The sequence below is a fragment of the Oryzias latipes genome, chromosome 24 (assembly GCF_053564925.1).
Source record: "Oryzias latipes strain Hd-rR chromosome 24, Olatipes_Hd-rR_3.1".
NCBI lineage: Eukaryota > Metazoa > Chordata > Actinopteri > Beloniformes > Adrianichthyidae > Oryzias > Oryzias latipes.
Genome location: NC_136260.1, coordinates 1,449,775 through 1,477,454, shown reverse-complemented (window position 1 = coordinate 1,477,454; position 27,680 = coordinate 1,449,775). Strand labels below are relative to the sequence as shown.

The 27,680-nt window shown below is 44.0% G+C and overlaps 1 protein-coding gene and 1 long non-coding RNA gene across 2 annotated transcripts in view; one reads left to right on the top strand and one right to left on the bottom strand.

Moving 5' to 3' along the window:
• The window catches only part of LOC144990184 (uncharacterized), a 572,443-nt gene that overhangs the window by 192,279 nt on the left and 352,484 nt on the right, over positions 1–27,680 (top strand). The window lies entirely within an intron of this gene.
• On the bottom strand, positions 7,658–13,247 carry LOC105358199 (general transcription factor II-I repeat domain-containing protein 2-like). The gene is given in 2 exon segments (XM_078943074.1): positions 7,658–9,098; positions 9,101–13,247. Coding segments are annotated over 2 exon segments (1,131 nt in total). The 5' UTR covers positions 9,297–13,247; the 3' UTR covers positions 7,658–8,163.

Below are 27,680 nucleotides of genomic sequence, written 5' to 3'. Positions count from 1 at the left end.
TATCAAGGCCAATGGAATGAAGTTTGTCCAATAACAGATAGTGATCTACCATGTCAAAAGCTTTGGTAAGATCAATAAATAAGGCACCAGTTAACATGTTATTATCAAAACCAGAGAAAATATCATTGGTAAATTTTAACAAGGCTGAAGTAGTAGAGAAGTGCTTTCGAAAACTGGATTGGAAAAGAGATTATTAACTGTTACGTATTCCGAAAGTTGATTGAAGAGGATTTTTTTCATATACTTTGACAATACTATTAATGATTGAGATTGGTCTATAATTGCTCATGTCATTAGAACTCCCTCATTTGTGAAGAGGTAAAACTTTTGCATGTTTACAAGCCAAGGGAACTTCAGACGTGCTAAAAGAGAGATTCAAAAGAGCAGCTAAGGGAAAACAAAGCACATAGGAAGCAAGTTTAATAAACTTTGCTTCAATGCCAACTGGTCCAGCGCTACTGGTGGAGGAAAGCTCATTTATGACCTGTTGCACATCAGTCGGGTTAACCATTTTAAAGGAAAAGGAACTGCCACTGGACATGTCATCACAATGAGAAATGGAGTGGGAAGGAGATTAAATAAGAGGTGATTTTGAGAAATGCTGACAGAATGCCTCTGAGATAACAGTCGGATCATTTGTACACACATTATTAATAAGCATATTAGTTGAAGCAGAATCCGTTTTTCCTAATAAGTTGTTAATTTGCCTCCAGAATTGCTTTGGATTATTAACATTGTTAGATAGACTATCTTTGTAATAGTTCGATCTAGCATTTCTAGTTCTTGTTGTACAGATATTTCTTAAACATTTGTAAGCATCCCGATAAGCAGGGTCTCGAGTATGATGGGATTTCTCCCAGGCTTTATCCCTCTGTCTGAACAGACTAATCAGTTCTCCATTTACCTACGGCATCTGTTTACCTTTTACTCGGATCACAGTCGGTGGTGCATGTTTATCAATAACATTCAGTAACTCAGTAGAAAAATTGTCCCAAGCTTCATTTGAAAGGTATTAAGTTACGTGTAGCCCAATTAATGTTAGGCAAATCCTCAATAAAGTTATTAGTATTTAATGTTTTTGTTTGTCGAACTTTAACCAATTTTGGGGGAAGATGAAGAGTTTTAATTTTCCAAATACAATATATGATACAGTGGTCACTGAAGCAATCTAATAAGACGCCAGAGTCCTGGAATCTGTCTTGGATGTATTACTACATTCCAGTCAATAAGAGATTTGGAATTAGTGCTGATTCTTGTAGGTTTTGTAATTAACTGTGAAAAATTAGAGCTATTAAAAAGATTACGTTCAATAGCAGATGTCGGACATAACCAATTTATGTTAAAGTCTCCCAACAGGATCATTTCACTTTTACAACCCAGAGATGTAGCAGTAGATACAATATTTTTAACTGAGTCAGAGGGAGATAAGGGGGTCTGTAGATATTGCCAATTATCAAATGTTTTTATCAAGCAAGATTAATTTAATAAACAGACCTTCAAAACACACTGGTTCCACTCTGGGTAAAAGGACGTGACTGTATGTTTGAAGACACGTGTAGCTACTCCACCTCCTCTCGAGCTTCTATCTGCTCTGTATAAAGTGTAATTGTCCAGGCTAATAACACTATCTGAGATATTAGAAAAAAGCCGTTTTCAGATATAGTGATGACACTGGGTTTATTGTAGACAAGCCAGGCCCTTAGTTGATCTATTTTTGGTAATAGACTCCTCGTATTAACATGGATAATTTGAAGACCTTTAACCTTAATCCAGATAACAGGAAAAAAATAAACTGCAATAAACAGCACTGAATATAGCAATTTCGACTAAAAATGAGCACTGAACTAATAGCCAAAATGAGCACTGAGCTAATAGCCAAGAGCACAATAACAGGATTAATGCCTACATTGGTTACCTGTGTCAGGTGTCAGGGTCGCGCTCGTACTCCTGATTGAGGACTTGATCGTTCACACCTGTTTGGCATTAAGAGAACCTACTGTATATTGGTCCTTCACGCCATCCAGCCATTGTCGGTTCTTCTGCTTCCATGACAGACCCCACGCCAAAGCCCACGCCAAAGGACTCAAACCAACCCCAAAGAACCAAAGCCAACCCCAAAGAACCAAAGCCAACGGCAAAGAACTCAAAGCCAGGCATAGGTATGCGTTCGTGAACACTATCTGTTTTGTGTGCATGTTGACATGTGGACATTTTTGCGGCTAGCAGGTGTGTTGATAATATTTGAGTGTGTGTGAACAGGCCCCGCCCTTTTTGTACTACATTTGAACCGTACCGTAACGATAAACAACCAGTAAACCTGTCTGCTCTATGCTGCTTCATGGTCTTACCCCCCTTCCCCTCCTATTATCACCCTCCTACCCCCCCCTCTCTCTAACGTCCCTCTCTCTTCTTCCCCTCTTTCCTTTTCCGTCCGGTCCAACACCAAAGATTTTCAAACATGATTGAAATTAATAAAGTTTGGCCTCAATTACAAAAGGGGTTTATTCAGACATACCTTTGGTTTGTCTGAAGATGAATAACCCCTCTTGTTAAAATAAAATATGTCCAACACAAGAGGCCCTCAGCTCTCATCTGTTTGCCTAGCTGTTGGACAGGACAAGTTAAAAAAAAAAAAAAAAAAAAAAAAAAAAAGAACTCAAAGCCAATGCCTAAGAACCAAAGCCAAAGAACCAAAGCCAACGCCAAAGAACTCAAAACCAACCCAAGAGAACAAAAGCCAAAGAACCAAGACCAACGTCAAAAACCAAAGCCAATGTCAAAGAACCCAAAAACCTACGCCAAAGATCCAAAGCCAAACCCTTCTTCATCATCCTACAATAAATTTCACAATTTCAAACTAAGTCCCTGTCTGAATTTTTGGGTCCAGCTTACTCCTAACCTAACAAAACGAACCGACCATCATGGACCCAGCAGGCTCGGACCCCTTAAACCAGACTTTGTCCTACCACGCCACCACTATGGACCGACATGAACAAATGATACACAGCCTTTCGGATAATCAACAATCCATCTCACAGCAGTTGTCCCAGCTCCAGTCCCTGCTCCAAACCATTGCCGATTCGTCACGCTCACCTGTCTCTGCCGCTTGATGATCTGGAACTATTTTTCATAAAAGCTGCAGCAGACTCTATCCCACTTCCGCTGACCTATTTATTTAATTTGTCTTTGTCCACAAACACCATTCCGCATTTATGGAAATCGGCTTATGTGTTACCTCTACTTAAAGGTGGTGACCCAACAAATTTGAATAACTATAGACCAATTTCCAAGTTAGCCATTTGGGCAAAAGTTTTAGAAGGTCTCATGAGTGTACAATTAAAGGATTTCTCACTTCAAATAATATTTTAAGCCCATCACAATCAGGTTTTAGAAAGCAACATAGCACAACAACTGCAGCTCTTAAAGTTTTAAATGATATATCAGAATCCCTGGATGACAAAGTTCACTGTGCCACCCTCTTCAACCACCTCTTCAAAGCCTTTGATACACCATACTAAGCTCAAACGGAAACAGCGCGGAATTGGGCTGTCAGAGTTCACCGTCGGGTGAACCCTAACCAAAATTTAATTAAATATCCTATGTTTGATTAGTCATTGTATGAAAGTATAACTGATGATTTTTATTGTTGTTGTGTATTATTCTTATTTGATTGCTTGAAATAAACCATTTCAAATCAAATATGTTCTTAAAGGATCCACAGGGGTTCCACAAGGCTCGATTCTTGGGCCGCTTCTTTTTTAACATCCGTATAAACAATCTTGATAAAAGTATCATCAATAACTTGCACCTGTATGCTGATGATACCATCTTGTAAACCTAAGCACTTTCACATCTTTTATCATTTAAAACTGGTTTTAAACAATAACAAGACTAAATATATGCTGTTCTCGATAGATAGACAGACAGACAGACAGACAGATAGGTAGGATAAAAAGTTTAAAGCAAATATGAACAATCAACTAAAATCTAGTCAAGTTTCCCAGAATTTCCTTCTAATTAAAAAATAAATTAAAAGCTCTCAACACAGAGTGTTCTGCAGTCTGATGGTTCGTGGGACAAAAGACTTTCTAAGTCTGTCCATGGTGCAGTGTTATGACAGTTTCAGTCTGCTGCTGAAACTGCTTTATTTGAGACTGTCTTTCTATAATAGTCCTTGTGCTATCCTATGGGGTCCTGATGACCCGATCCTTACATTGAAGCGTTCTCCCTACCATGACAAAGGTGGATAAAGGATTTCATGTAATCCATGGACACCAGTGAAGATCACAAATCATTGGAGAAAAAAGTTTTAACGCACTGTCTTGTTGGGTCTAGATGACCCCACTGCCAATGTTAAAGTGCCTAGGATATAGCACAAGGGTTAGCTGAGTGTGAGTGTAATTGATAAATGTGTGTTATTGTTGTGCTGCTGCCTCTTTGCCAGGACGCTCCTGCAAAACAAATTTTTAATCTCAATGAGTTTTTTATCCTGGTTAAACAAAGGTGAGAGAGAGTTGTCCAAAACTTTCTCGTATTAGTTCAATAAAGTTCATAATGTCTGGATCAATAATTGACATCTTTGGTTCATCTTTTATCAGATCCGATTGTGTTTTTTCACATACCTTACATGTTTTGACGGATGTCTTCCATCTTCATCAGTCGTCCAATGGTAGTGATGTAACATATATAAAAACACCTCTCAAACTTTAAGAGGTGACTCCGCCCCTTGATGTCCATTTTCAAATGGAGGATGTTACTCCAGGTATCAGAGAGAGCAGGAAGGCCCCCTTATCCCAGTTCATGGAAGTGTGATCATGCGGGGGGATTGCATGTTGTAGTGTGTATTTTTTCTTGTGTGCATGTTTTGTGGTGCTACCTGTTTTTGCATGCTTTCTATGGACACGCACCCTTGATACACAGCTCGCTGATCAGCAACACCTGCTCCTCATTAGAAGGGAGTTATAAAAGACCCGAGGAGGAAAGCGCAGGAAGAGGTTGCACCCCAACAGCAGGGCGCAAGCACGGGGAGTGCTTTTAGCCCTGGGACCGACAGTCTGCAACGCGAGTAACACGCAGGGGCAGGGCAGGGACCCTGTCTGTGTTGTAAGTAGCAAGACGTGACTTAGCAGATTGGTTGCAGCAGTGGCGGTTCTACACTAACTTACTCCCTGGGCGAGCAACCCCACAGCCCCCCCCCCCCCCCCCCCCCCCGCACACATACAAAATTTGACAACATCCTGTTGTGTTCCCTATCTTCTATTTAGCCATTTTACACAAAAAATGCATGAATTTTCTAGACTCGTATTACAGGGGGGTCAAACTCAGTCACACAGGGGCCTAAGTTAAAAACATAAACCCTAAATAACTTGTAATATTTTGCTCTCCATAGAAATATATTCTGTCAAAATTATACAAATATGAACATGCTGCAGAACAAAACAAAAAAAGCCTGGAAATATTAATAAGAAATTACAAATCAAATATTTCCGTTTTTTTTTTTTTTTTTGCTCTTTCATCATTTTTTAGAGCATTTTTTTTTAGAGCTGGACTCCTGCTTCATTTTTAGCAATAATTTCTTAATGTGTGACGTCCTGTGTGTGTCTTTGTGAAACATATCAGAGGGATTAGATCTAAAAAGAAAAAACTTATTGTGATTTTATGTCTTATAAAACATTAAAGACTAAATCATAGAATTCATCAGTGGGATTACTCCAAAAATATTTGGCATTTCTCTAAATTTGTGCAACACCAACAGCAGAAATCCTCCAAAAAAACTCAATCCATAAAAAATGGTCTGCGCCCACCACCCCTGTTACGGTTTCTGTTTCTTTGCCCTTGTGGTTTGTTTCCTTTTTGTTCTGGCATGTTTTGAGTTTAACTTCCTGTTTTATTTTGTAGGGTTTCCTGTTTCGTTTTTGTTGTGAGTTTAACTTTGGTTCCCCATCCTTCCTGATTGTGTTCACCTGTGTCTCGGTTGTCTGTATGTATTTAAGTCTTGTCATTCCCTTCCTCCTGGGCTGGTCCATAGTATGTTAGTCTGCTCTCCCCGTTTCGAGTGTTTAGTGTTCTAGCCTGCCGTCTGCAGTGGTTTTGGTTTTGTGTCCTTAGTTGTGTTTATTAAAGCCCCCGTTCCCCTGCAACCTCCTGCCTCCTCTCGCTCTCTGCGCCTGGGTGCTTCCTCCCTTCTCCCCCCGTAACAACCCCTCCCCCTCCCCTTCCCTCTGACACACGCGGCTCCGTCTCTATGACGGGAGGCGCAGCTGCGGCCCAGAGTTGATTGTCAGATAGAAAAAGACTCCCAATCACCTGTTAGTGTGATTCAGCCAGCCACCGGCGTGTTGCGCTCCCCTCTCGAGTTTTTTGACTTATGTTCCAAAGACTACCGCAAAGAGGTGTGGCCGCAAGCATCTTGCAGCAGAGGGCGGTGGTCACGTGCGCGTCGGGTCTGCTGTGTTGGAGCAAAGAATTGTGGGAAATAATCTCCATTGCCTGCTTTTGTCGAAATTGGGTTGAGCACGGGTGTTTGTTCTGCCTAATTCCTTTTCATGTGCCTGTTTTACGTTGTTTTACTCTGAGTTATTTCTTGTTTTTTTTTTTGTTTTTTTTTGCACCATAAGTGTGAAGGGGAAACAGGATGAAGACATTCTTAAGAATCTGATGTGTCATGATAAAAGTGTTAAGTGTCGGCAGCTGAAGCAATTTCAAATTAAAAGCTCACAGTTTCCTCTATGAATATAGTAGCCTCTTTGAATATAGTCGCACGCATCGGGCTCGGCAAATGCCGCCCTGGGCGACCGCCCACATGGCCCATATCAAAAACCGCCACTGGGTTGCAGCCTGCATCTTGGAGTGGTTTGTGCTGCCGCTTGTCTGTTTTCGCAGTACTTCCAGCATGTCCGGAGGGCCAGCTGGAAGTGACACGGAGGAGTGTCTGACTGACGCGCAAGCCACAGAGGCAGAGGGAAGACGCGCCTTCCATGTCCTGGTGGGCGTGACCAGAGGGATCCTCTGATCAACAGGAGTCGACTCCGGGAACAAAGTCTGGTTGGGAGAGGACGCCCCCTTGGTTTGGGATCCGAGACCCCCCTTCAAGCTGCCTTTTAAACCAGTTTTAACTGTCCTTAGGACTTTTAGCCTTCCTTTATTGGGTTTTAACTTGTTCCAGGATTTTTATCTTTTTTTTACAGTTTTTAATCTGCCCCTGGAATTTTACAATGATTTTATCCTCTTTTTAGTGTTTTCAACTGCAACCCAGTGGCCAGCCATATTTTTAGTACTAAAAATAAATTGTCATTGTGGCCAAAAACTTGGGTCCTTTTTGGTGGCATGTGTGCTCTTACCCAGATCATTCCCCTATAGCCGTTTAATATCCTTATTCATTTTATTATTTACCCCATCTTTCAACCCCTACAGTCCTGCCTTCGGCTTTTCAGATTTTGATGAATCGTTTTTAAAACTCATGGACATATTTTTTATTTTATTTTGTATGGAAAGTTTTTGTCAGAAAAATATTAACTATACAACAGCTGCATGCATTTTTGCTACAAAAAGTAATGCACACTTCCCACAATAGAGCTTTACAAAGTACTTTTCTTGTGTAACCCTTGCGCTATCCTAGGCACTTTAACATTGGGAGTTGGGTCATCTAGATCGACTAGACCAGGGGTGTCAAACTCAAATTCACAGAGGGCCAAAATTAAAAAGAAGAACATTATTTATGTTTTTATTATCTTTGAGATACAGGAAACTACTGTATTAACCATTTTAATATATTACAATTGAATTTTTGCTTAAAAACTGAACCCAGAACAGGTTTAAGAAAATAATAAAAACAAAAACTGAAATGAATATCAAGGCTCTAAATCTTTAACTTTTTTCATTTTAATTGTCACCTAAATCTTTTCATCACAGGCCATCAAGGCCAACACCTAACACAATATCTTTCCACTTTGAACAGACCATGCCTTCAGTAAATAAAATAATATTTATCCAGTTTAGTTTTTTTCATTGTCCATTTACTCTGATGATGCACATGGGTCCACGCAAGATACTTGGCATTGCTTTTTACATGCAAGTGCATCAATTTCTGGAGTCAGGCTCTGCGCAGAGGAAATCCTCAGGACTGAATGAATGAACGACTCCTATGTGGTATTTCGTTCATTTTCATTGACGAAAATAGTTGCTTGCACACAGATATGTGCTGCCGAACACAGAGAGCATTTGTGCAGCTTGGGCACGGAGTTCGGGCAGCGTGTCAGGGAGGCAAGGTGGAAATTGCGCAGCACCGACAGAGTCATACTTTGACTTGAACGTGTTATTACACTGTAGCTCAATAAGCTCCATTTGGAGATTGCTTGGTGCGTTATTCACATCAAATGCAAAGGGGTTGCTAAAAAGTTCAAATCTACATTTTTGGGCTTCAAAGTTGGCAAATCGTCGGGCAAAAGGCATCACGGCGGTAGCGGTCTGCTCTTTTATGACTTGGCAGCTCAAAAGATGAGCCAGGTTTCCCTGCTGCATCTGACTCTCCCAAAAGCCCAACTTGGTTCTAAAAGCCCTCACGGCGTTGTACATGTCTGTGATGACGTGCACGCGCCCCTGAAGCTGCAGATTGAGCGCGTCGAGATGATTCATGATGTCACATAGAAATGCAAACTCACATTGAAACTTTTCATCCCTGAGCTCTGTTGTGTCTTTCCCTTTGCTTTCCATGAAAAGACAAATTTCCTCACGCAGCTCAAAACATCTCTTCGCAACTTTTCCTCGGCTCAGCCACCTCACCTCTGTGTGATGGGGCATGTCACTATGGTCTGCACCCAACTCCCCTAGGAAAGACTTGAACTGACGGTGATTCAAACCTTTTGCTTCTATGAAGTTGACTATTTGCGTTACAGTGTTCATAATGTGATCCATTTTCAAGGCTTTGCCACACAAGGCCTCTTGGTGTATGATGCAGTGGTAAACTGTAAGCTCGCCTGCCTGCTTTTCCCGCATCTTCTCTCACATCCTGCCGACCAACCCACTCTTTTGACCACACATTGCGGGTGCTCCATCAGTGGTCAGTCCCACAAGCTTATCCCAAGGCAGCTTCATTTCACGACACATTTGGATACCTCCTCAAAGACGTGTTTTCCTGTCGTTGTGCCATGCATGGATTTTAGTTCTAAAAGTTCCCCTGTAACGCAAAGATTCTAGTCCACTCCACGAATAAAACTTGACAGCTGGGCTGTATCGGAGGTGTCGCTGCTCTTGTCCACAGCAAGTGAGTATGCAACAAAATCTTCTCCCTTTCTCATCAGCTGTTCTTTTAGATTGGTGGCAAGTTCAGATGCACGCTCGGCTACAGTATTTCTGCTCAGGCTTACATTTATCAATGTCTGTTTTTTTCCCAAGCAAACGACCTCACAAATTTTCCGCGCGAGCCCCACCGCTGTTGCATTGCTATAAGAATGATCAGTAGTGACACACTAATAAACAAAATGTTGTCAAAAAGAAAAAAAAAAAGGTTGAAGTGGAGGGCCTAAGCTTTCTTGGGAAAATGGAAATAGTTTTATTTGTCCATGGAGTTGAATGCAAAACCTGCATGCGTGGTATGTCATCATCAGGTTGCAGTGCTCAAAGAATATAACACTTTTTTGCCAGGTTTGATACGCAGATGCTCCCACAGGCATAACCATCCCACACCAACAGCACACTAGTACTTCAGGAACATAAGCTTAAGTGCTTAAGTCAACCAACCCAAGGAAGGCAACAGGCCCCGATGGGCAAAGTACTGAGTGCATGTGCGAATTAATTAGCAGAGGTCATCACCAAAATATTCAACCAGTCCTTGGAACAATGCAGCATCCCAGCCTGCCTCATAAGCTAAACCATAATTCCGATTCCCAAAAAGCCAGTAGCGGACAGTCTCAACGACTACAGGCCAGTTGCCTTCACGCCTGTAGTCATGAAGTGTTTTGAAAGGCTTGTATCAAAACACAAAGCTAGCCTTCCACCCACTCTAGACCCACTTCAGTTTGCATATAAACCAAACCGCTCTACAGATGACGCCATATTCACCACACTACACTCTGCTCTGACTCACTTAGACCACCCAGGGAACTACAGATTCTACTATTTCAATCTGACCAGTACTTTTGGCTCCAATAAGACCTCTTGGCAGGTGTGGCATCCTCTTCTTGGGACTTTTGTTGTGAGCAGCTCCTGAGTGTCCCACCACAGGAGCAGAATCTAGTTTAAATGCTTGTATTTGACATCCCATGCTTCTTGTTTTTGGCGTAGGCACTTTTTCTTTTGCTGGATCAGCATTGGATTGGATCGGTTGCTGCAGGTGGAGGAGACATGACCGTCTTCACCACAGTTGAAACAGTACCATGGCTTTGGCCTGTTGGCGGGTGGTGTTACAGGATGACTGGGTTTGTGCTGACGCGTTGTGAGTTGGGAGTCAGATGTGGGTTTCTGGATAGGAGCTGTGACATCTGTTGCTGAAGTTTCTTTAGTTGCAGCTTCATATCCTTCACCCCTTCATTTGCATGAGGGCTGTGGTCACAGGAACAAGTGCTCTGCGACTGTATGTTGACTCTCTGTTTGGATGTGCCAATATGTTGCTTCATGAGAGACTCTTTGGCAGTCTGTCGGTCTTCTTCTGTTCGAAGTTGGAGCAGCAACTCAGGGAATGGTGGAGGGTTGTCCTTGCGTTGCTCCAGTTGTAGCTTTGTTATTAAAGTATTGTCCCAACAGCCACGACAGAACTGCTTCAGGAGACGTTTGTCCACTTTATGTGCTGAAATTCCACCCTGTCTGACAACAGAGCAGATGGTGAGTTGCAGTCTTTGAAGGTATGAGGAAGACCTTTCACCAGAGTTTTGAAGGGTGTTCTGGAACTGGGCAAATAACTCTTCCCTGTCTTGGACCGTTCCAAAGGCTGAGTCAAGCACACTCAGGAAAGCAGAGGGCAATGCGTCTGGGTTCAGACCTTTTACCACATCAGCAGCAGGTGACATCAGGCTCTCTATGATTCTCCGAGTGACACTGAGTGTTGAAATACTTGGATCTGCAAGGAGAAGATTTATTTGAGATCGCCAGGATTCATAGTCCACTTCATTACTAGGTTTTGGACTTCTTCCAGAGAAAGAGCGAAGACGCAGCGAAGTGGCTGTGAGGTCTGCGTTTTTGACGACATGCTCAACAACAACTTTCTGGACTGCTGGTGGGTTTAATTGATTTGTTGACAAGGAGATGCGTTGTGATGTTCTACTTTGGCGAGGGCGTGGCCCCTGCAGACCAGCGTTTAAAGTGGGTAAACTGGGTAAAGGTGGGGAGGATGCTGGCATTGACCGTGCTGATGCACCATCATCTTCTTCCTCTTCCTCCTCATCCTCTACCTCTTCGTTCTCAGTATTGAGTGTGGTTCTGGAGTAGCTTTTGAGAGTTGTACCTGCTGCATCCAGGTGCTGGCCGATCTGGGTCATCACTGTTCTTAGAACCTCTTCAAAACTGCAGCCGCTCCGGTCTGCGAGTCTTTTTAGTTCGACTAGGTAATCAGGGGGTTGACTGCTGCTGTCCACTGTGGCGGCGCACTCTGAGGCTAACGTGGTCACATGGCACACAAGGTTAGTAGTAGCTGAAGTGTAAGTGTATGGTAGCAATGGTTTTAAGGCAGAAAACGCGGCTGTGTCTGTAAACTCTGAGACCTGGTTTTTATCAAAAGAACTATTGGGATCGTTAACGTAAAATGTACGATTCAATTTTCCATAACTACGCAACCAATCAAGCACATCATTATGTGATGCGTTTGCGGTGCCCGAGATTACGACAGAAACTGAAACGTCAACACCAGATTGAGTTATAAAATCCATGGTGTCGGGAAAAAAAAGAGAAAACAGAAAAATAAATATCCACACACTCAGGCTCCTAGCTAGCTTGCCACTTGTAGCGCTTTTTTAGCTTGCTCTGACCTACAGAAGATTTTGTTCGACTCATGGAGCCCAGAGTGTGTGGATAGAAGACGCAACACAGGGATGAAGCAATCAATTGACTGTATTAAAACAAAGAAAGCAAATAACAAAACAATAAGTTGAGACAGTGGAGGAAGGAGTGTCCAGGGATCCACAAGGATATTTTTCCAGTCTTTGGTTTTCAAAGTTCCTTTTTTCCTTTGGGTATGGCGTCTTTTGCAAAGTTCCTTTTTCATAGGTTCTTAATTCAATGTCTCATTGAGAGTTCGTGGGTAGCTCGCCATGCACCATTCCTGTATGGTGCAGATCAAAAAGTTCTTCCAATAAGGATAGAAGTGGGGGTGGAAAAAAACCCTGACCTAAACAAGGTCAAACAAATGATGGATTAGACACATTATTTACAACCATACTATTTACAAGACATTATTTACAACACATACTATTTACAACAAGTACAGTAGTCAACTGTATGTCATAATTGTAAGAAAAATAATAATCAAATAAGGTCCTAACAAAATTTGTAGAAACCTACTTTCAAATTCCAGGCCTATAAATCAATGGGTTTCAATTGGTTCCAATGATTTCAAAAATAAAGTGCACTTTTAATCATTTAGCTTTAGCATTAATCAATTCAGTATAAATCAGGAGAAAAAACAATGAATGATATTAATGAATGAATTCAAAACCTAAATGGCCGACCAGGCACAAATACAAAAACAAGTTGAAAAGTCCTAAAACAGACAAAACTGAAAACAATTATTAACTGAAATATTTCCAATTTCAAGAGAAAAAAAATAATGATCAAAAATCTGTATGTAGCCAGACTAGCAATTGCATTTCTGTGAGGTAGAAAGCCTTTGAAATACTAATGTACTGCTATGTGTGTGACCCGATCGCATAAACCCACCGAAGAGAAGTTAGTTCAAAGTGTGGTTGATCCAGTGAGATGTTACAAAGTTTGGTGTTAAGTTTAAATAGCAGACAGCCAAAGGGGATGCAGCCAGCCACAGCAGATCAGCAACAGCCAGAGCATGGATGACAGGAAGTGGCTATGTGACCCGGATGTTAATATAGGGAACTGGCCCCACCAAAATAAGAGCACCCAGGTGTTTCTAATCTGGTAATGCAGGTGGGGCCCTGATCCGGGTTACATAATCACCTCTATAACCATAGAGAAGACATACAATTCTTCATCACTCACACCCCCCAGACTCCCGTGGTGTTAGGGTTTTCTTGGCTTAAGACACAACTCTCAGTTCGATTGGGTAAATCACTGTATTAATAACTGGAGTGATTTTTGCTTAGCCAAATGTCTCTGTTCTGCTGTTCCCTCCATAGCCCATCCGGTTCCCAGCCATCCTGAGGAAATTGACCTCAGTAACGTTCCCGCTTGTTACCACGATCTCTGCGCGGTGTTTAGTAAGTCTAAAGCAGGCTCATTACCCCCGCATAGGCCCTACGACTGTTCCATTCAACTCTTAGACGGCGCCACCTTGCCTAAGGGGAGGTCATTTAATCTGTCCGGTCCCGAAAAAGTTGCCATGGAAAAGTATATCCAGGAGGCTTTTTCTTCGAGACACATCCGCCCCTCTTCATCCCCTGCTGGGGCTGGCTTTTTTTTCGGCGAGAAAAAAGATAAATCCCTAAGACCTTGCATCGACTTTCATTGTCGAATTTCATTGTAACAAGCCTCTTGTGTACAATGATATTAAAAGGATTCTGATTCTGATTGAGTGAAAATATAAGAGCAGAGGAGAAGAGCTGATGACACAAGGCGCTCGCTTAAGGAGAGGTTCCCACTCGGCCAGGAGGGGGGATTGGACCTATGCGCCGGGAACCACTAGGCCTGCACACACAGGGGACGTGCTTGGACCGTCAGACTACTTGCCAGATGGCCTGACGTAAAATGATAAATGATAAATTAGTTTTATTTATTGATAAATGTAACATTATAAATGAGAACCAACATGATTTTAGAGAAAACAAATCAACCTCATTGGCTATCATTGATGCTCTGGAGGAAATCTAAAATGCTCTGGACAAAAAGAAATGTGCAGCTGGAATTTTCATTGACTTGAAAAAAGCATTTGACTCTCAATCATGACATCTTACTCGACAAACTGGAAGTGTGTGCGATAAGAGGACTAGCGCTAACTTGGGTCAAAAGCTATTTAACGGGATGAAAAAAATTGTCAAGATTGATGAATTTACGGCTGCACGGCGGAACAGTGGTTAGCGCTCTTGCCTCACAGCAAGAAGGCCCCCGGTTCAAGTTCCGGCTGGGGGACCTGAAACAGAACATCAACAGGGAACTTTTCTGTTTGGAGTTTGCATGTTCTCCCCGTGCATGCGTAGGTTTTCTCCGGGTTTCTCTGGCTTCGTCCCACCGTCCAAAAATATGCTCCATAGGTCAATTGGCAACTCTAAATTGTCCATAGGTGTGAGTGTGAGAGTGAATGGATGTGTGATATGTGGCCTTGGCGACCTTTCCAGGATCTCCCCTGCCTTGGCCCACAAGTGGCTGGGATAGGCTCCGGCAGCCCCTTGACCCCGAAAGGGACTAAACGGAAGAAGATGAATGAAGAAGAAGATGATGATGAAGAAGATGAATGAATTCTTTAAGCTGCAGTTCTTTGGTTTTGTTCAGGGTTCTACAGGGGGAACTGGGTAGGTGGGGTGTGGGTGGGTGGGTTGGGGGGGGTGAGGGAGGGGTCCCATCTTTGTGTGATTGTCCTTTGTTTGCTGTTTTTAACAATCTTCGGTTTTTATGACTGTTTTATCTGCTTTTATGTGAAGCGCTTTGTGTTTTTAACTGAAATGAAAGGCGCTATATAAATAAATAAAGTTTGAGTTTCAGTTTGAATAATTTATTTACATCAGAAACCATAGAGATAAGTTGTGGTTTTCTAAAAGGATCAATTCTGGGCCTGCTGCCATTCAATATTTACATTAATGATATATTCAATGTTTCAAAGCTTTTGATACTCCTATTATTTGCTGATGACACTAATTATTCTATTCTACAGACAATCATAGGGAATTTATCAATATGGTGAACACAGAGTTAAACAAAATAAAATCACGGATGGATTACAACAAATTATCTTTGAACCTAGATAAAACCAAGTTTTAGTAACAACACCAATACCGAGCTCTCAATTGAAATAAATAATGTCTTAATTGAAAGTGTTACAGAAATCAAATTCTTAGGGGGTTTTATCGATGACAAACTAAGTTGGAAGCAACACATCAGACACATACAAACTAAAGTCTCAAAAAGTATTTCAATCATAAATAGATCTAAACATATATTAGAATACAACAGTAAATATTTATTGTACTGCTCCTTAATATTACCATATTTGACCTACTGTGTAGAAATTCAGAATGAGTTTATTGTCGTTTGCACAGCTTTTTGGGGGAATAATTATAAGAGTTCAATACATCCCCTTTTTTTATGTCAAAAACAAGGCATCAGAATTGTACATAAAGCAGGCTATCTTGATCATACAATTTCTTTTATCAATCCAGACTTTTAAAACTTCATGACGTTTTAATTTTCACACTGTGCAACTTCTATACTGAGCTGGTGGGAAATCCTTACCATTCAATATCCAGAAACAGTTCTTAAAGAAAGAAGGAGGAATAAACTGAGGGGATGTAGGAACTTCAAGATCAAATTAATAAGAACCACAAAGAAAAGTTTCTGTGTGTCTGTGTGGAACTAAACTTTAGAACAGGTTAAGTATTGAGCTCAAACAATGTTCAAATATCCGAATATTCAAGAAAATTTAAAAATAAACTCGGATTTCAAAATATAAAGATAAGAGGAGTTATGGATAAACAAGTGTTTGAATAATTCCAAATCCATGTGTGAACTTGATTTTGGTGAAATAATCAAAGATCTTTTAATCACAACCAATGAGTATTACATTGTAATGTGCAATAATGATTACTGAAATGTTTTAATTACAATTAACAAGCTATTGATTTTCTTTACTTGATCTGAAATGTGTAGCAATAATTACTGGTTTAATGTGATAATATGTTCTAATAATAGTCAATGGTTATTACATAATGGTAACTGTTACTGAAATCATAAATTAATGTTTTCTGAAAATAATCAATCATTAATAGGCCCTGCATTTTGTAACTTGAAAAGAATCTGTTAATAACCGGATTACAAAAACTGTAAAACTATAAAATGAATTAAAGCGACAAGTAGCATTTAGCGGGCCAGAGCACGTGCGACCGCCTGGCACAAGCGACCGCCCCGTGAGCAACGCCCTGCTCGAGCCATTCTCGTCATTCTTTCTTGTCCATTCTGGAGCTCCAAGCTAATGTTAATAGGAAAGCAGCCTGTGGGGGGTGGGGGGGGGGGGGGTACTGTAATCTGTTGCCTTAAGGGACAAAGACTTTTGCATATAGCATGAACGAGTGAGTGAATGAGCAAAGCCCTACTCGAGCCGTTTTGTGTCGTTCTTCCTTCTGCATTCTGGACCTGCAAGCCACATTTAACATGACAGCAGAAGGTGGGGATGGGGGGGCTGTAATCTGTTTCCTTTAAGGACTGATATTTTTGCATATATTGTAAAAAAAAATTCAAACAATGCTTTGTTTAGTCCTGCTCATTTTCTAACCAGAAGGCCTTTTCAGATTAAAAAGTTGTCAATCAAGCAATGATGATAATCATTAACACTGTACCTAAAGATGTGAAAAATAGAAGTGATCTAATTTCCACTACAATGTCTAGACATGTGTCAGCTATGTTTGATAACTTGGCCGATCAGGTGGACCGGGATCTTGCAAAGCGCATGTGGTTTTGCATCCAGTTTGAAGATTCTCTAGACAGCAGCAATGCAGCGCAGCTGTGTGTTTGTTTGTTTTTTTTTTGTTTTTCTTTACATCAAGAGAAGAACTCTTGACAGAACTGCCCTTACAAACAAATATAGGAGGAGTTGAAATGTATTACACGGTAAAGAAGTTTTTGTGCAGAAAAAGGTACCATTAGAAAAGCTGGTAGCAGTGACTGCAGACGGGGCTCCTGCTATGATCAATAGACAAACAGGTTTCATCACTCACTGTAAAGCTGACACAGACTTTCCAAAATGTCTGCATTACTGCTGCTTCATTCACCAGTAGGCCTTAAGTGTAAAAGTGATTGGCTCTGGACACTAAGTTGGAGATATGTAGGAGGCATCTCATTCTGAAATCTCAGCCTCGTGATACAAACGGCTGATTTTTTATGAATTTTTAATTATCTGACTGCAACGCAATCAACCACTTCCTGTTTGGCGGTGGCTTGCGCAAGCACCGTCAGGTGTACACCCATGAAACTCTAAACGATGAGAGAAGACCCTTGTGAGTATCCCCTGTTGTAATTTTATGAACATCGGACAAAGCACAGAGAAAAAACAGGGCATAATGTGCCCCATGCAATAACTAGGTGGCGCTATAGAGCTCGTCCAAAGTTGTCCTATCCATGGGTTCAAAATGGAAGCTTAATCATATCCATTGAATTTCAGTGAGATTGGACAAGGAATGTGCACGTGAGAGCAACATTTATGCATGGCGAGACGCCCAACTTCGCCGCTCTGTCACGACCACACCCCCGCTTTGAAAGATATGGCTTTTTATCAGAGTAAACTTCAATGGCTTCTCAACAGGTGGGCGTCATTTTGAGGTGTGTTTGCTCATCCTACCTGGAGCAGTGATGCTCCAAGCAAAACATGTCATTTCCTGTTGCCAGCAGGTGGCGCTACACCTTTTCCGGATTTTTCCACTGCAGATTTGTTCAGAATCTAGCCACAGGGGTTGCAAGCCAGTTGCCTCTGTGCCGGTCCCAAGCCCGGATAAATAGAGAGGGTTGCGTCAGGAAGGGCATCCGGCGTAAAAATTGCCAAAATAACCATGCGAATCATCCACAACACTTTAGACATACCGGATCGGTCGAGGCCCGGGTTAACAACGACCGCCACCGATGCTGTTAACCTACAGGGTGTCGGTGGAAATTTGACTACTGTTGGTCGAAGAAAGAGGGGAGGCAGAAGGGCCCGTGGCCAGAGAGAGAAGGGAAAAGGCAGGAACATAGGTTTGAGAATAGGGACTCTTAACGTTGGCACAATGACAGGGAAAGGCAGAGAGCTGGCAGACATGATGGAGAGAAGGAAGGTAGATGTACTGTGTGTGCAGGAGACAAGGTGGAAGGGCAGCAAGGCACGTAGTATTGGAGGAGGATACAAACTGTTCTATCATGGTGTTGATAGGAAGAGAAACGGGGTAGGAGTGATTCTGAAGGGGGAGTTTGTAAACAGTGTTCTAGAGGTGAAAAGAGTCTCAGACAGGATGATGAGCTTAAAGTTAGAAATCGAAGGGGTGATGGTGAATGTAGTCAGTGGGTATGCGCCACAGGTTGGCTGTGAGTTAGAAGTGAAGGAGAGATTCTGGAGTGAGTTGGATGAGGTCATACAGAGTTTCCCCAGAGGAGAGAGAGTTGTTATTGGAGCAGACTTTAATGGGCATGTTGGTGAGGGCAATAGAGGTGATGAGGAGGTGATGGGCAGGTTTGGTGTGAAGGAAAGGAATCTGGAGGGACAGATGGTGGTGGACTTTGCGAAGAGGATGGAAATGGCTGTAGTCAACACTTACTTCCAGAAGAGAGAGGAACATAGAGTGACATACAGAAGTGGAGGTAGGAGTACCCAGGTGGACTACATCCTATGTAGACGAGGTCATTTGAGAGAGGTTATTGACTGCAAAGTGGTGGTAGGAGAGAGTGTAGCCAGACAGCACCGCATGGTGGTGTGTAAGATGACTCTGGAGGTCAGGAAGAAGAAGAGAGGGAAAACAGAAAAGAAGACCAAGTGGTGGAAGCTACAGAATGAAGAAACTTGTGAGGAATTTAGGCAGAAGTTGAGGCAGGTCCTGGGTGGTCAGGATGAGCTTCCAGATGACTGGGAAACTACAGCAGAAATTATCAGGGAAACAGGTAGGAAGGTGCTAGGTGTGTCATCTGGAAAGAGGAAAGACGGTAAAGAGACTTGGTGGTGGAATGAGGAAGTACAGGAATGCGTCCAGAGGAAGAGGTTGGCTAAAAAGAAGTGGGATGTAGAAAGGACTGAGGAAGGTAGACAGGAGTACAAGGAAGCGCAGCGTAGAGTGAAGAGAGAGGTGGCAAAGGCCAAACAGAAGGCTTACGATGAGCTATATGACAGGTTAGACACAAAGGAAGGAGAGAAGGACTTGTACAGGCTAGCCAGACAGAGAGACAGAGATGGGAAGGACGTGCAACAGATAAGGGTGATTAAGGACAGAGATGGAAAGGTGCTAACAACCCAGGAGAGTGTACAGAAAAGATGGAAGGAGTATTTTGAGGAGCTGATGAACGTGGAAAATGACAGGGAAAGAAGGGAGGAAGATGTGGTTGTTGTGGAGCAGGAAGTAGCAGAGATTGGAAAGGATGAGGTTAGGAAGGCTCTGAAAAGGATGAAGAGCGGAAAGGCCGTTGGTCCTGATGACGTACCTGTGGAGGTATGGAAGTGCTTAGGAGAGACAGCAGTGGAATTTCTAACAAGGTTGTTCAATAGGATTTTAGAGAGTGAGAAGATGCCTGAGGAATGGAGGAGAAGCGTTCTGGTTCCGATCTTTAAGAACAAGGGTGACACGCAGAACTGCAGCAACTATAGAGGAATAAAGTTGATGAGCCACACAATGAAGCTGTGGGAAAGAGTAGTGGAAGCCAGGCTTAGGAAGAAGGTGGAGATCTGTGAGCAGCAGTATGGTTTCATGCCCCGTAAGAGCACCACTGATGCCATTTTTGCTTTGAGAATGTTGATGGAAAAGTACAGAGAAGGTCAGAAGGAGCTGCATTGTGTGTTCGTAGATTTAGAGAAGGCGTATGACAGGGTGCCGAGGGAGGAGCTGTGGTACTGTATGAGGTCGTCTGGAGTGGCAGAGAAGTATGTCAGAGTAGTTCAGGACATGTATGAGAGAAGTGTGACGGTGGTGAGATGTGCTGTAGGTCAGACAGAGGAGTTCAAGGTGGAGGTGGGACTACACCAAGGATCAGCTTTGAGTCCTTTTTTGTTTGCTATGCTGATGGACAGGCTGACAGACGAGGTAAGACAGGAATCTCCCTGGACAATGATGTTTGCGGATGACATTGTAATTTGCAGTGAGAGTAGAGAGCAGGTGGAGGAACAGCTAGAGAGGTGGAGGTTTGCTCTGGAAAGAAGAGGCATGAAGGTCAGTCGTAGTAAGACAGAATACATGTGTCTGAACGAGAGGGATCAAGGTAGAAGCGTTAGGCTACAGGGGGCTGAGGTGAAGAAGGTGCAGGAGTTTAAGTACTTGGGGTCAACAGTTCAGTGTGATGGGGAGTGTGGAAAAGAGGTGAAGAGGCGAGTGCAGGCAGGTTGGAGCGGTTGGAGGAAAGTGTCAGGAGTGTTGTGTGACAGAAGAGTGCCAGCAAGACTCAAAGGAAAGGTGTACAAGACAGTGGTGAGACCAGCTCTGCTCTATGGGTTAGAGACGGTAGCAGTGAGACAGAGACAAGAGGCTGAGATGGAGGTAGCGGAGATGAAGATGTTGAGGTTCTCCTTAGGAGTGACCAGGTTAGACAGGATAAGGAACGAGTACATCAGAGGGACGGCTCATGTTGCCTGTGTTAGCGACAAAGTCAGAGAAGCCAGACTGAGATGGTTTGGACATGTTCAGAGGAGGGATAGTGGATATATTGGTAGAAGGATGTTGGAGATGGAGCTGCCTGGCAGGAGGGCAAGAGGACGGCCAAAGAGGAGATACATGGATGTCTTAACAGAGGACATGAAGTTGGCTAATGTTAGGGTAGAAGATGTCCATGATAGAGTGAGGTGGAAAAGGATGATTCGCTGTGGCGACCCCTGATGGGAAAAGCCGAAAGAGAAAGAAGATTTGTTCAGAGTCAGACTACAATAATGCACAAAAATTTTTGTTCAGATTAGATTATGCATGGCTGAGTAATGGCCATTTTTCTTTTCATGGCGTGTTTTCGAAACGACCTCCAATTTTGACGTGCCGCCACGGTCACAAACAACCGTAAAATCTTAAAAGCTTCACAATTTAACATCGGACATGTGTTTAGTTTACAAAACCAAAGTTTGGAGTCATTATTCACAAATCTCTAGGAGGAGTTCGTTCTAGAAGGAGGCCTGCAAATGACCAAAATACAGCAAAAACGACATATTGACACCAATATAGCAGACTTCCTGTTCAACTGACAGCTTGGTACCAAGAGACTTTTTTGTAGGTTTTCATTTGATGAACATGTCCTGTAAAAATCAAGCTTGTATGTTAAAGAACATGGCGGGGCTCGCGAAAACAAACATTGTAGGTGGCGCTATTGAGCCGTTTTTGTGCACCCGTGCGAGTGCTGTATATCTAAGTTGGAGATATGTATGGGGGAATCTCATTCTGAAATATCAGCCTCGTGATACAAACGGCTGATTTTTTATGAATTTTTAATTATCTGACTGCAACGCAATCAACCACTTCCTGTTTGGCGGTGGCTTCCGCAGGCACCGTCAGGTGTACACCCATGAAACTTTAAACGATGACAGAAAACCCTTGTGAGTATCTCCTGTTGTAATTTTATGAACATCGGACAAAGCACAGAGAAAAGATAGATGCCAATCTCTCATAAAATACGAAATTTTTCGCGACCCCTGATGTGTGTGCCAAATTTGGTGAGTTTTGGGGTATGTTAAAGGCCTCAAAAATGCGATTCTTCCGGCAGAAGAAAAATAATAATAATAATTAAAGCTACAAGTAGCATTTAGCGGGCCCGAGCACGTGCCACCGCCTGGCACGAGCGACCGCCCCGTGAGCAACGCCCTGCTCGAGCCATTTTCGTCGTTCTTTCTTGTCCATTCTGGAGCTCCAAGCTAATGTTAATATGACAGCAGCCTGTGGGGGGTGGGGGGACTGTAATCTGTTGCCTTAAGGGACAAAGACTTTTGCATATATCATGAAAAAAATTCTTAAATCTAAGCCTCGTTTAGACCTGCTCATTTTCTCATTAAGGAGAAGAAGGTTTTTATCAGATTAAGAAACAAGCAATGAGGATAATTGCTATCACTGTCCCTAAGGATGAGAACAATAGAACTCATTCAATTTCCACTACAATGTCTAGATGAGTGTCAGCTTGGTCTGATAACTTGGCCAATTAGCTGGACCGGGATCTTGCAAAGTGCAGGTGGTTTAACGTCCAGTGTGATGAGTCTGTGGACGGCAACAGTACAGCATAGCTTTTGGTTTCCCCAAGAGAAGAACTCCTGACACATCTGCCCTGACAGACAACTACAAGAGGAGTTGAAATGTATAACACGGTGAAGGAGTTTTTGTGCAGAAAAAGGTACCATTAGAAAAGCTGGTAGCCATACCTGCAGACGGGGCTCCTGCTATGATTGACCGACAAACAGGTTTCATCACTCACTGTAAAGCTGACCCAGACTTTCCAAAATGTCTGCATTACTGCTGCGTCATTCACCAGAAGGCCTTATGTGCAGAAGTGATTGGCTCTGGACATATAATGACTCCTATTCTGAAAATCGTAAACAACCTCAGCTGCAAAGCAAAACAGCACAGGATTTTTAAGGTGCTATTGGAGGAGATGTCTGCTGAATATGGTGAATATGAACATGGTGAATCTGAACTTGCATTCTTGACTGACATTACTGGAAAACTAAACCACTTGATCTGCGAGCTGCAAGACAATGGCAAAACTATTTTTTATTTTTTTTGACCAGCCTGCCTGAGCCAGTGTTTTTCTTGTGGGGATCTTTTCTGCCAGGGCTTGCCAGCTTGGTCAGTGGATGTTGCTGCAGTTGTCTCCCTTGCTGGGACAACTGGAGTTAAACACAGCAGCTCACGGCTCTGAAGTGGACACCGTTGCTGTCCCAGTCTGGATGGACACTGTGGCGATGTTCCAATGGCCAGGCTGGCTCCTGGTATGAAGAGATTCCCAAATACCATTTCCTTTGTTTTTTTTTTTTTTTTTTTTTTTTTTTTAACTTGTCCTGTCCAACAGCTAGGCAAACAGATGAGAGCTGAGGGCTTCTTGTGTCTGACATATTTTATTTTAACAAGAGGGGTTATTCATCTTCAGACAAACCAAAGGTATGTCTGAATAAACCCCTTTTGTAATTGAGGCCAAACTTTATTAATTTCAATCATGTTTGAAAATCTTTGGTGTTGGACCGGACGGAAAAGGAAAGAGGGGAAGAAGAGAGCGGGACGTTAGAGAGAGGGGGGGGGGTAGGAGGGTGATAATAGGAGGGGAAGGTGGGTAAGACCATGAAGCAGCATAGAGCAGACAGGTTTACTGGTTGTTTATCGTTACGGTACAGTTCAAATGTAGTACAGAAAGGGCGGGGCCTGTTCACACACACTCAAATATTATCAACACACCTGCTAGCCGCAAAAATGTCCACATGTCAACATGCACACAAAACAGATAGTGTTCACGAACGCATACCTATGCCTTTAAACCAACTAGTGTGAAATCTTTCATTCATTCAATCATGCAAACTATTAGTGCAAAGGTGAGCTAACACCTGTGCTCAAGTGAGTGTTTATGTTCTTCTACAATGGATGGTGGAATGTGAAAAGAAGGAGGAGGAGCGCCCAGCCACCCCCACACCCAGACCCCCGCCGCAGCAGCAGCGGCAGCCGGAATTCCCCCAACGCCACACAGGAACAGGCAGGGAACAACCGCCCCCCGGGCGACCAAGACCGCCACCCAGGCCAGGGCCAGCAGGACCGCCGCGAGGCCCCCAGAGCCAGAGAGCAGGGAGGCGCAGAGGGAAAGAGAGCGCCGCCCCAGCCCAGCCAGGAAAGCAGCCCCCCGCCGCGCCGGAAGAGCCCAACGCAGGGCCCCACCGGAGAGGGACGCCCACAGCCCCAGACGAGCACCCCACCACCACCCAGGAGTTCCGGGCATCCCCCCGCCCCGACCCCAGGTACGAGCCAGGACCCCCCAAGGGAGACCCGCTCCGCACTCCAGGCAGCCACCCACCCGGCCCACGGTTGGTCCAGGTAGGAGCAAGGCAGGGGCCCGCCGCCCCCGCCCAGGAGGGGGGAACCCCGGGGAAAAAAGGGCGGCCCACAAGGGGTGTTATAAATATGGCCCGACCAGGCTCGGCCATGTTGGAAGTTTGACGGGGCCCAGCGCCCAGGGGCAAGGACCAGGACCCACCCCCCAGGGACACGAACACCCCCGGCTCAGGTGTAATATGAACCCCCCCACCGCGCGGAGAGAGCACCGCCGGGCCCAGGGAGCCGGCACCCAAGGGACACGGCCGCCATCGCCAAGGGGCCCGCACCCCCCACCAGGGAAGGGGTAGGGGACAGAAAGACCCAGGTCCCACCTTCCTTGTAAAATGTGTGTGCGTGTATGGGTGTTTGAGAGGGTGTTTGTGTGCATGTGTGTGTGTTTATGTTTGAATGTATATATTGAAGGGGAAGGGGTGTGTGTACTAAGGGGGGTGCAGTTAAAATTGGTGAGTAGGGCACTAAGGGGACATCTCCTGATTACTCACAGTGATGTCCCCTCACCCTCCACAACAAGGGGCCCTAAATGTCTAAGGTGCGGTTAAAATTGGCGGGTAGGGTTCCAGGAGGACATCTGCTGCTTGCTTGCAGTGATGTCCAAGCACCCCCCCTACCAAGGACCCTACATGTCTAAGGTGCAAATAAAACCGAAAGAGGGGGGGCCCACTCCATACGGCAACCATAGGAGGGGGGCCACTCCCAAGTAGCCCCCCCCCAAGGCGCATCGCAGGCTAGACCCCCCACCCCCTCACCCTAATATGAGGTTATATAAGGAAGGGGGTAAGTTGGGGACAGCTGGTAGACTGTCCCCCGGTGGTCAAACAGCCGTCCCCCAGCCCACCCCCAGCAAAGGGGCCAGGGCCACCCAGCCCAGGGGCCCCACCCCCGGAGGCGCCGACACCCCAGGCCCGGCACCACCCGCCCCACACAGAGAGAGAGGAGCCAGAAAGCGTCGCCCCCCCCGGAGCAAGCCCAGGCCCCCACCCCCAGAAGTGGGCCCTAGAAGAGCTCTGGTCAGGCCTCGAGGCCAACCGGCTGAGGCAACCACTGATTGCCTCAGCGGAGACCCCGACCCGTTAGCCCCCCCAACCCGTACTAATAATGGGCCCCCCCTCCCCCCCAGAACGCCCCCCCACAGGACAGGGCCGACAAGCCCCCCACCCCACCCCACCCCACCCCAGACCCCGCAGCCGAAGCGGGTGACACCCAGAGCGACCGGGGGCCCCGAGAGGGTTGTCCCGTCCCAGAGCCAGGGAAGGGCCGATCCCAGCCCCAGGTGCAGATGGGCAGCCCATCCGGCGCCGCTGGGCCCCCCCCACCCGAGCAGGGCCCCCCGCCAACCCCCCCCAGCACAGGCAAAGGGACCACCCCCCCAAGCCAAGCCAGACCACCACCCCACCCCCCCACCACGCACCCCCACACCCAAGCCCAGAGGACCACGCAGCGCCCCAGCCCGCCCCACCCAGGCACCGGACCCGATCCCCCGACCAACGGAGCCCCCCACCGCCCCCGCCAGGCACCGGAAGCCCCGACCCCCACCCCAAACCACGGAAGGGCAAGGAGCAGCGACGACCAAGCCCTCCACCCCCTAAGTCATGGAGTCAACCACAGGAGACCAGAGAGACTGAATTCTTTCAAAGTTACTTGAGCTTTGGGCTGACATTTTTTCCAAGCTGATATGATCAAACAGCAGATTTCTGTGTTGACTTATGTTTATATTTTTCTTGTTTTTCCAATTTATTAAAATAGTTTTTTTGGCAATACAAAGAGTTATGAAAATGATAGATGCTAATCCTTCTTCTATATCGATGGCACTCATGTCACCAAGCACACAAAGTGACGGTGAGGCAGTGATTGAAACCTTAAGCCAGACTGATAAATCGGCACATACCTGCTGCCAGAGAGCCTGGACAGGAGTGCAGAACCACAGTGCGTGCATGTAACTGTCGGGTAGATTACTGTCACAGTGCTGACAAATGTCTGAGTTACTGAGACCCATCTTGAACATCCTCTGTCCAGTGTAGTAAATTCTGTGAAGAGTTTTGAGATGGATTAGCTGCAGATTTGGACTTTTTGTCAGTTTAAAGGTGTTTAGACAGAGTTCTGACCAGAAGCTTTCATCTGTGCTGATGCTCAAATCTGCATCCCATTTTTTTGTTGGAAGGGCAATATTGTTATCTAAATTACATAAAAGTTTGTATATTTTGGAGAGAGTTCTATTCATTGAAAAATTAATCAGAGTGGTAACTACATCTGGTAGCTTTAAATCGTCGTCTTTAATTTTATACTTTTTAGTAATACTTGATTTAAGTTGCTGATATTCCAAGAAGTTATTTATTCCATGTTTGTCTTGAAGTTCCTGGGGAGTTATGAATCTTCTATCAATAATTACGTGCTCTAGTTGTTTTATGCCCCCTGCTTGCCAAGCTGGGAAGTGAATCATTTTTTTGTTAATAAGGATGTCCGGGTTGTTCCAGATGGGTGTCATTTTGCACGGTTGAATTGATGATTTTGATATTTTGAGAAATTCCCACCAGGCTGTTAAGGTGGCATTTATATTAATGCTTTTGAAACAATCCTGTTTTTTAACTGTTTGGCTAATAAATGGTAGCTGTGACAGGTTGATCTTTCCACATAACGCCTGTTCCAAGTCTAACCATGAGTTGGTTTCTGGATTATTTTTTAACCATTTTAAGATATATTGTAATCTATTTGCAAGAAAGTATTTGTGGAAATTAGGTAGTTCTAATCCTCCACAGCTTTTTGCAGATTTTAAAGTTTTTAGACTAATTCTTGCAGGTTTGTTGTTCCATAGAAAGCTTGATATGGATGAGTCTAATGTTTTGAACCATTTTAATGGCGGTTGTGTGGGAATAATTGAGAAGAGATAATTAACTTTGGGTACGATTTTCATTTTAACCGTGGCTACCTTGCCCATAAGGGACAGAGGCAGGTTGGTCCAGCGTGTTAGATCGTCCTGTATGCTTTTCAGTAATGGGGTGTGGTTTAGCTGCACCAGTTCTGATAATTTTGGGGGAAAAGTAGATACCCAGATATTTGATATTTCCTGTTTTAACTGGAATTGTGAGTCTTTGTTCCATATTCCTGTTGAGTGGTAATAAAACAGACTTATTCCAATTAATGGAATAGTCTGATATGGAGGAGAATTCATTTATGATCATTGCTGTTTCATTTACAGAATGTAAATTCCTTAAAAACAGTAATATGTCATCCAAATAAAGACTAATTTTATGATGGCTGTGTTTGGTTTTTATTCCTATAATGCTCTCATTCTGTCTTATTGCTGCAGCTAAAGGCTCAATGAATATAGCAAAAAGAGAAGGAGAGAGTGGGCAGCCCTGTCTGGTTCCTCTTCCAAGAAAAAACCTGTTTGAAGTCTGTTTATTAGTTCTAACTGATGCATTGGGGTTGTGATATAATATTTTGATCCAATTGATGAATGCTTCTCCAAAACCAAACTTATGGAGGGCAGCAATAAGGAACTTCCAATTAACTCTGTCAAAGGCTTTTTCAGCATCCAGCGATAGTACCGTCATTTCCTGGTTTTCAATGGTGGCAAAGTCTATTATATTAACTAGTCTACGGATATTATCATCCGAGTGTCTGCCTTTGATG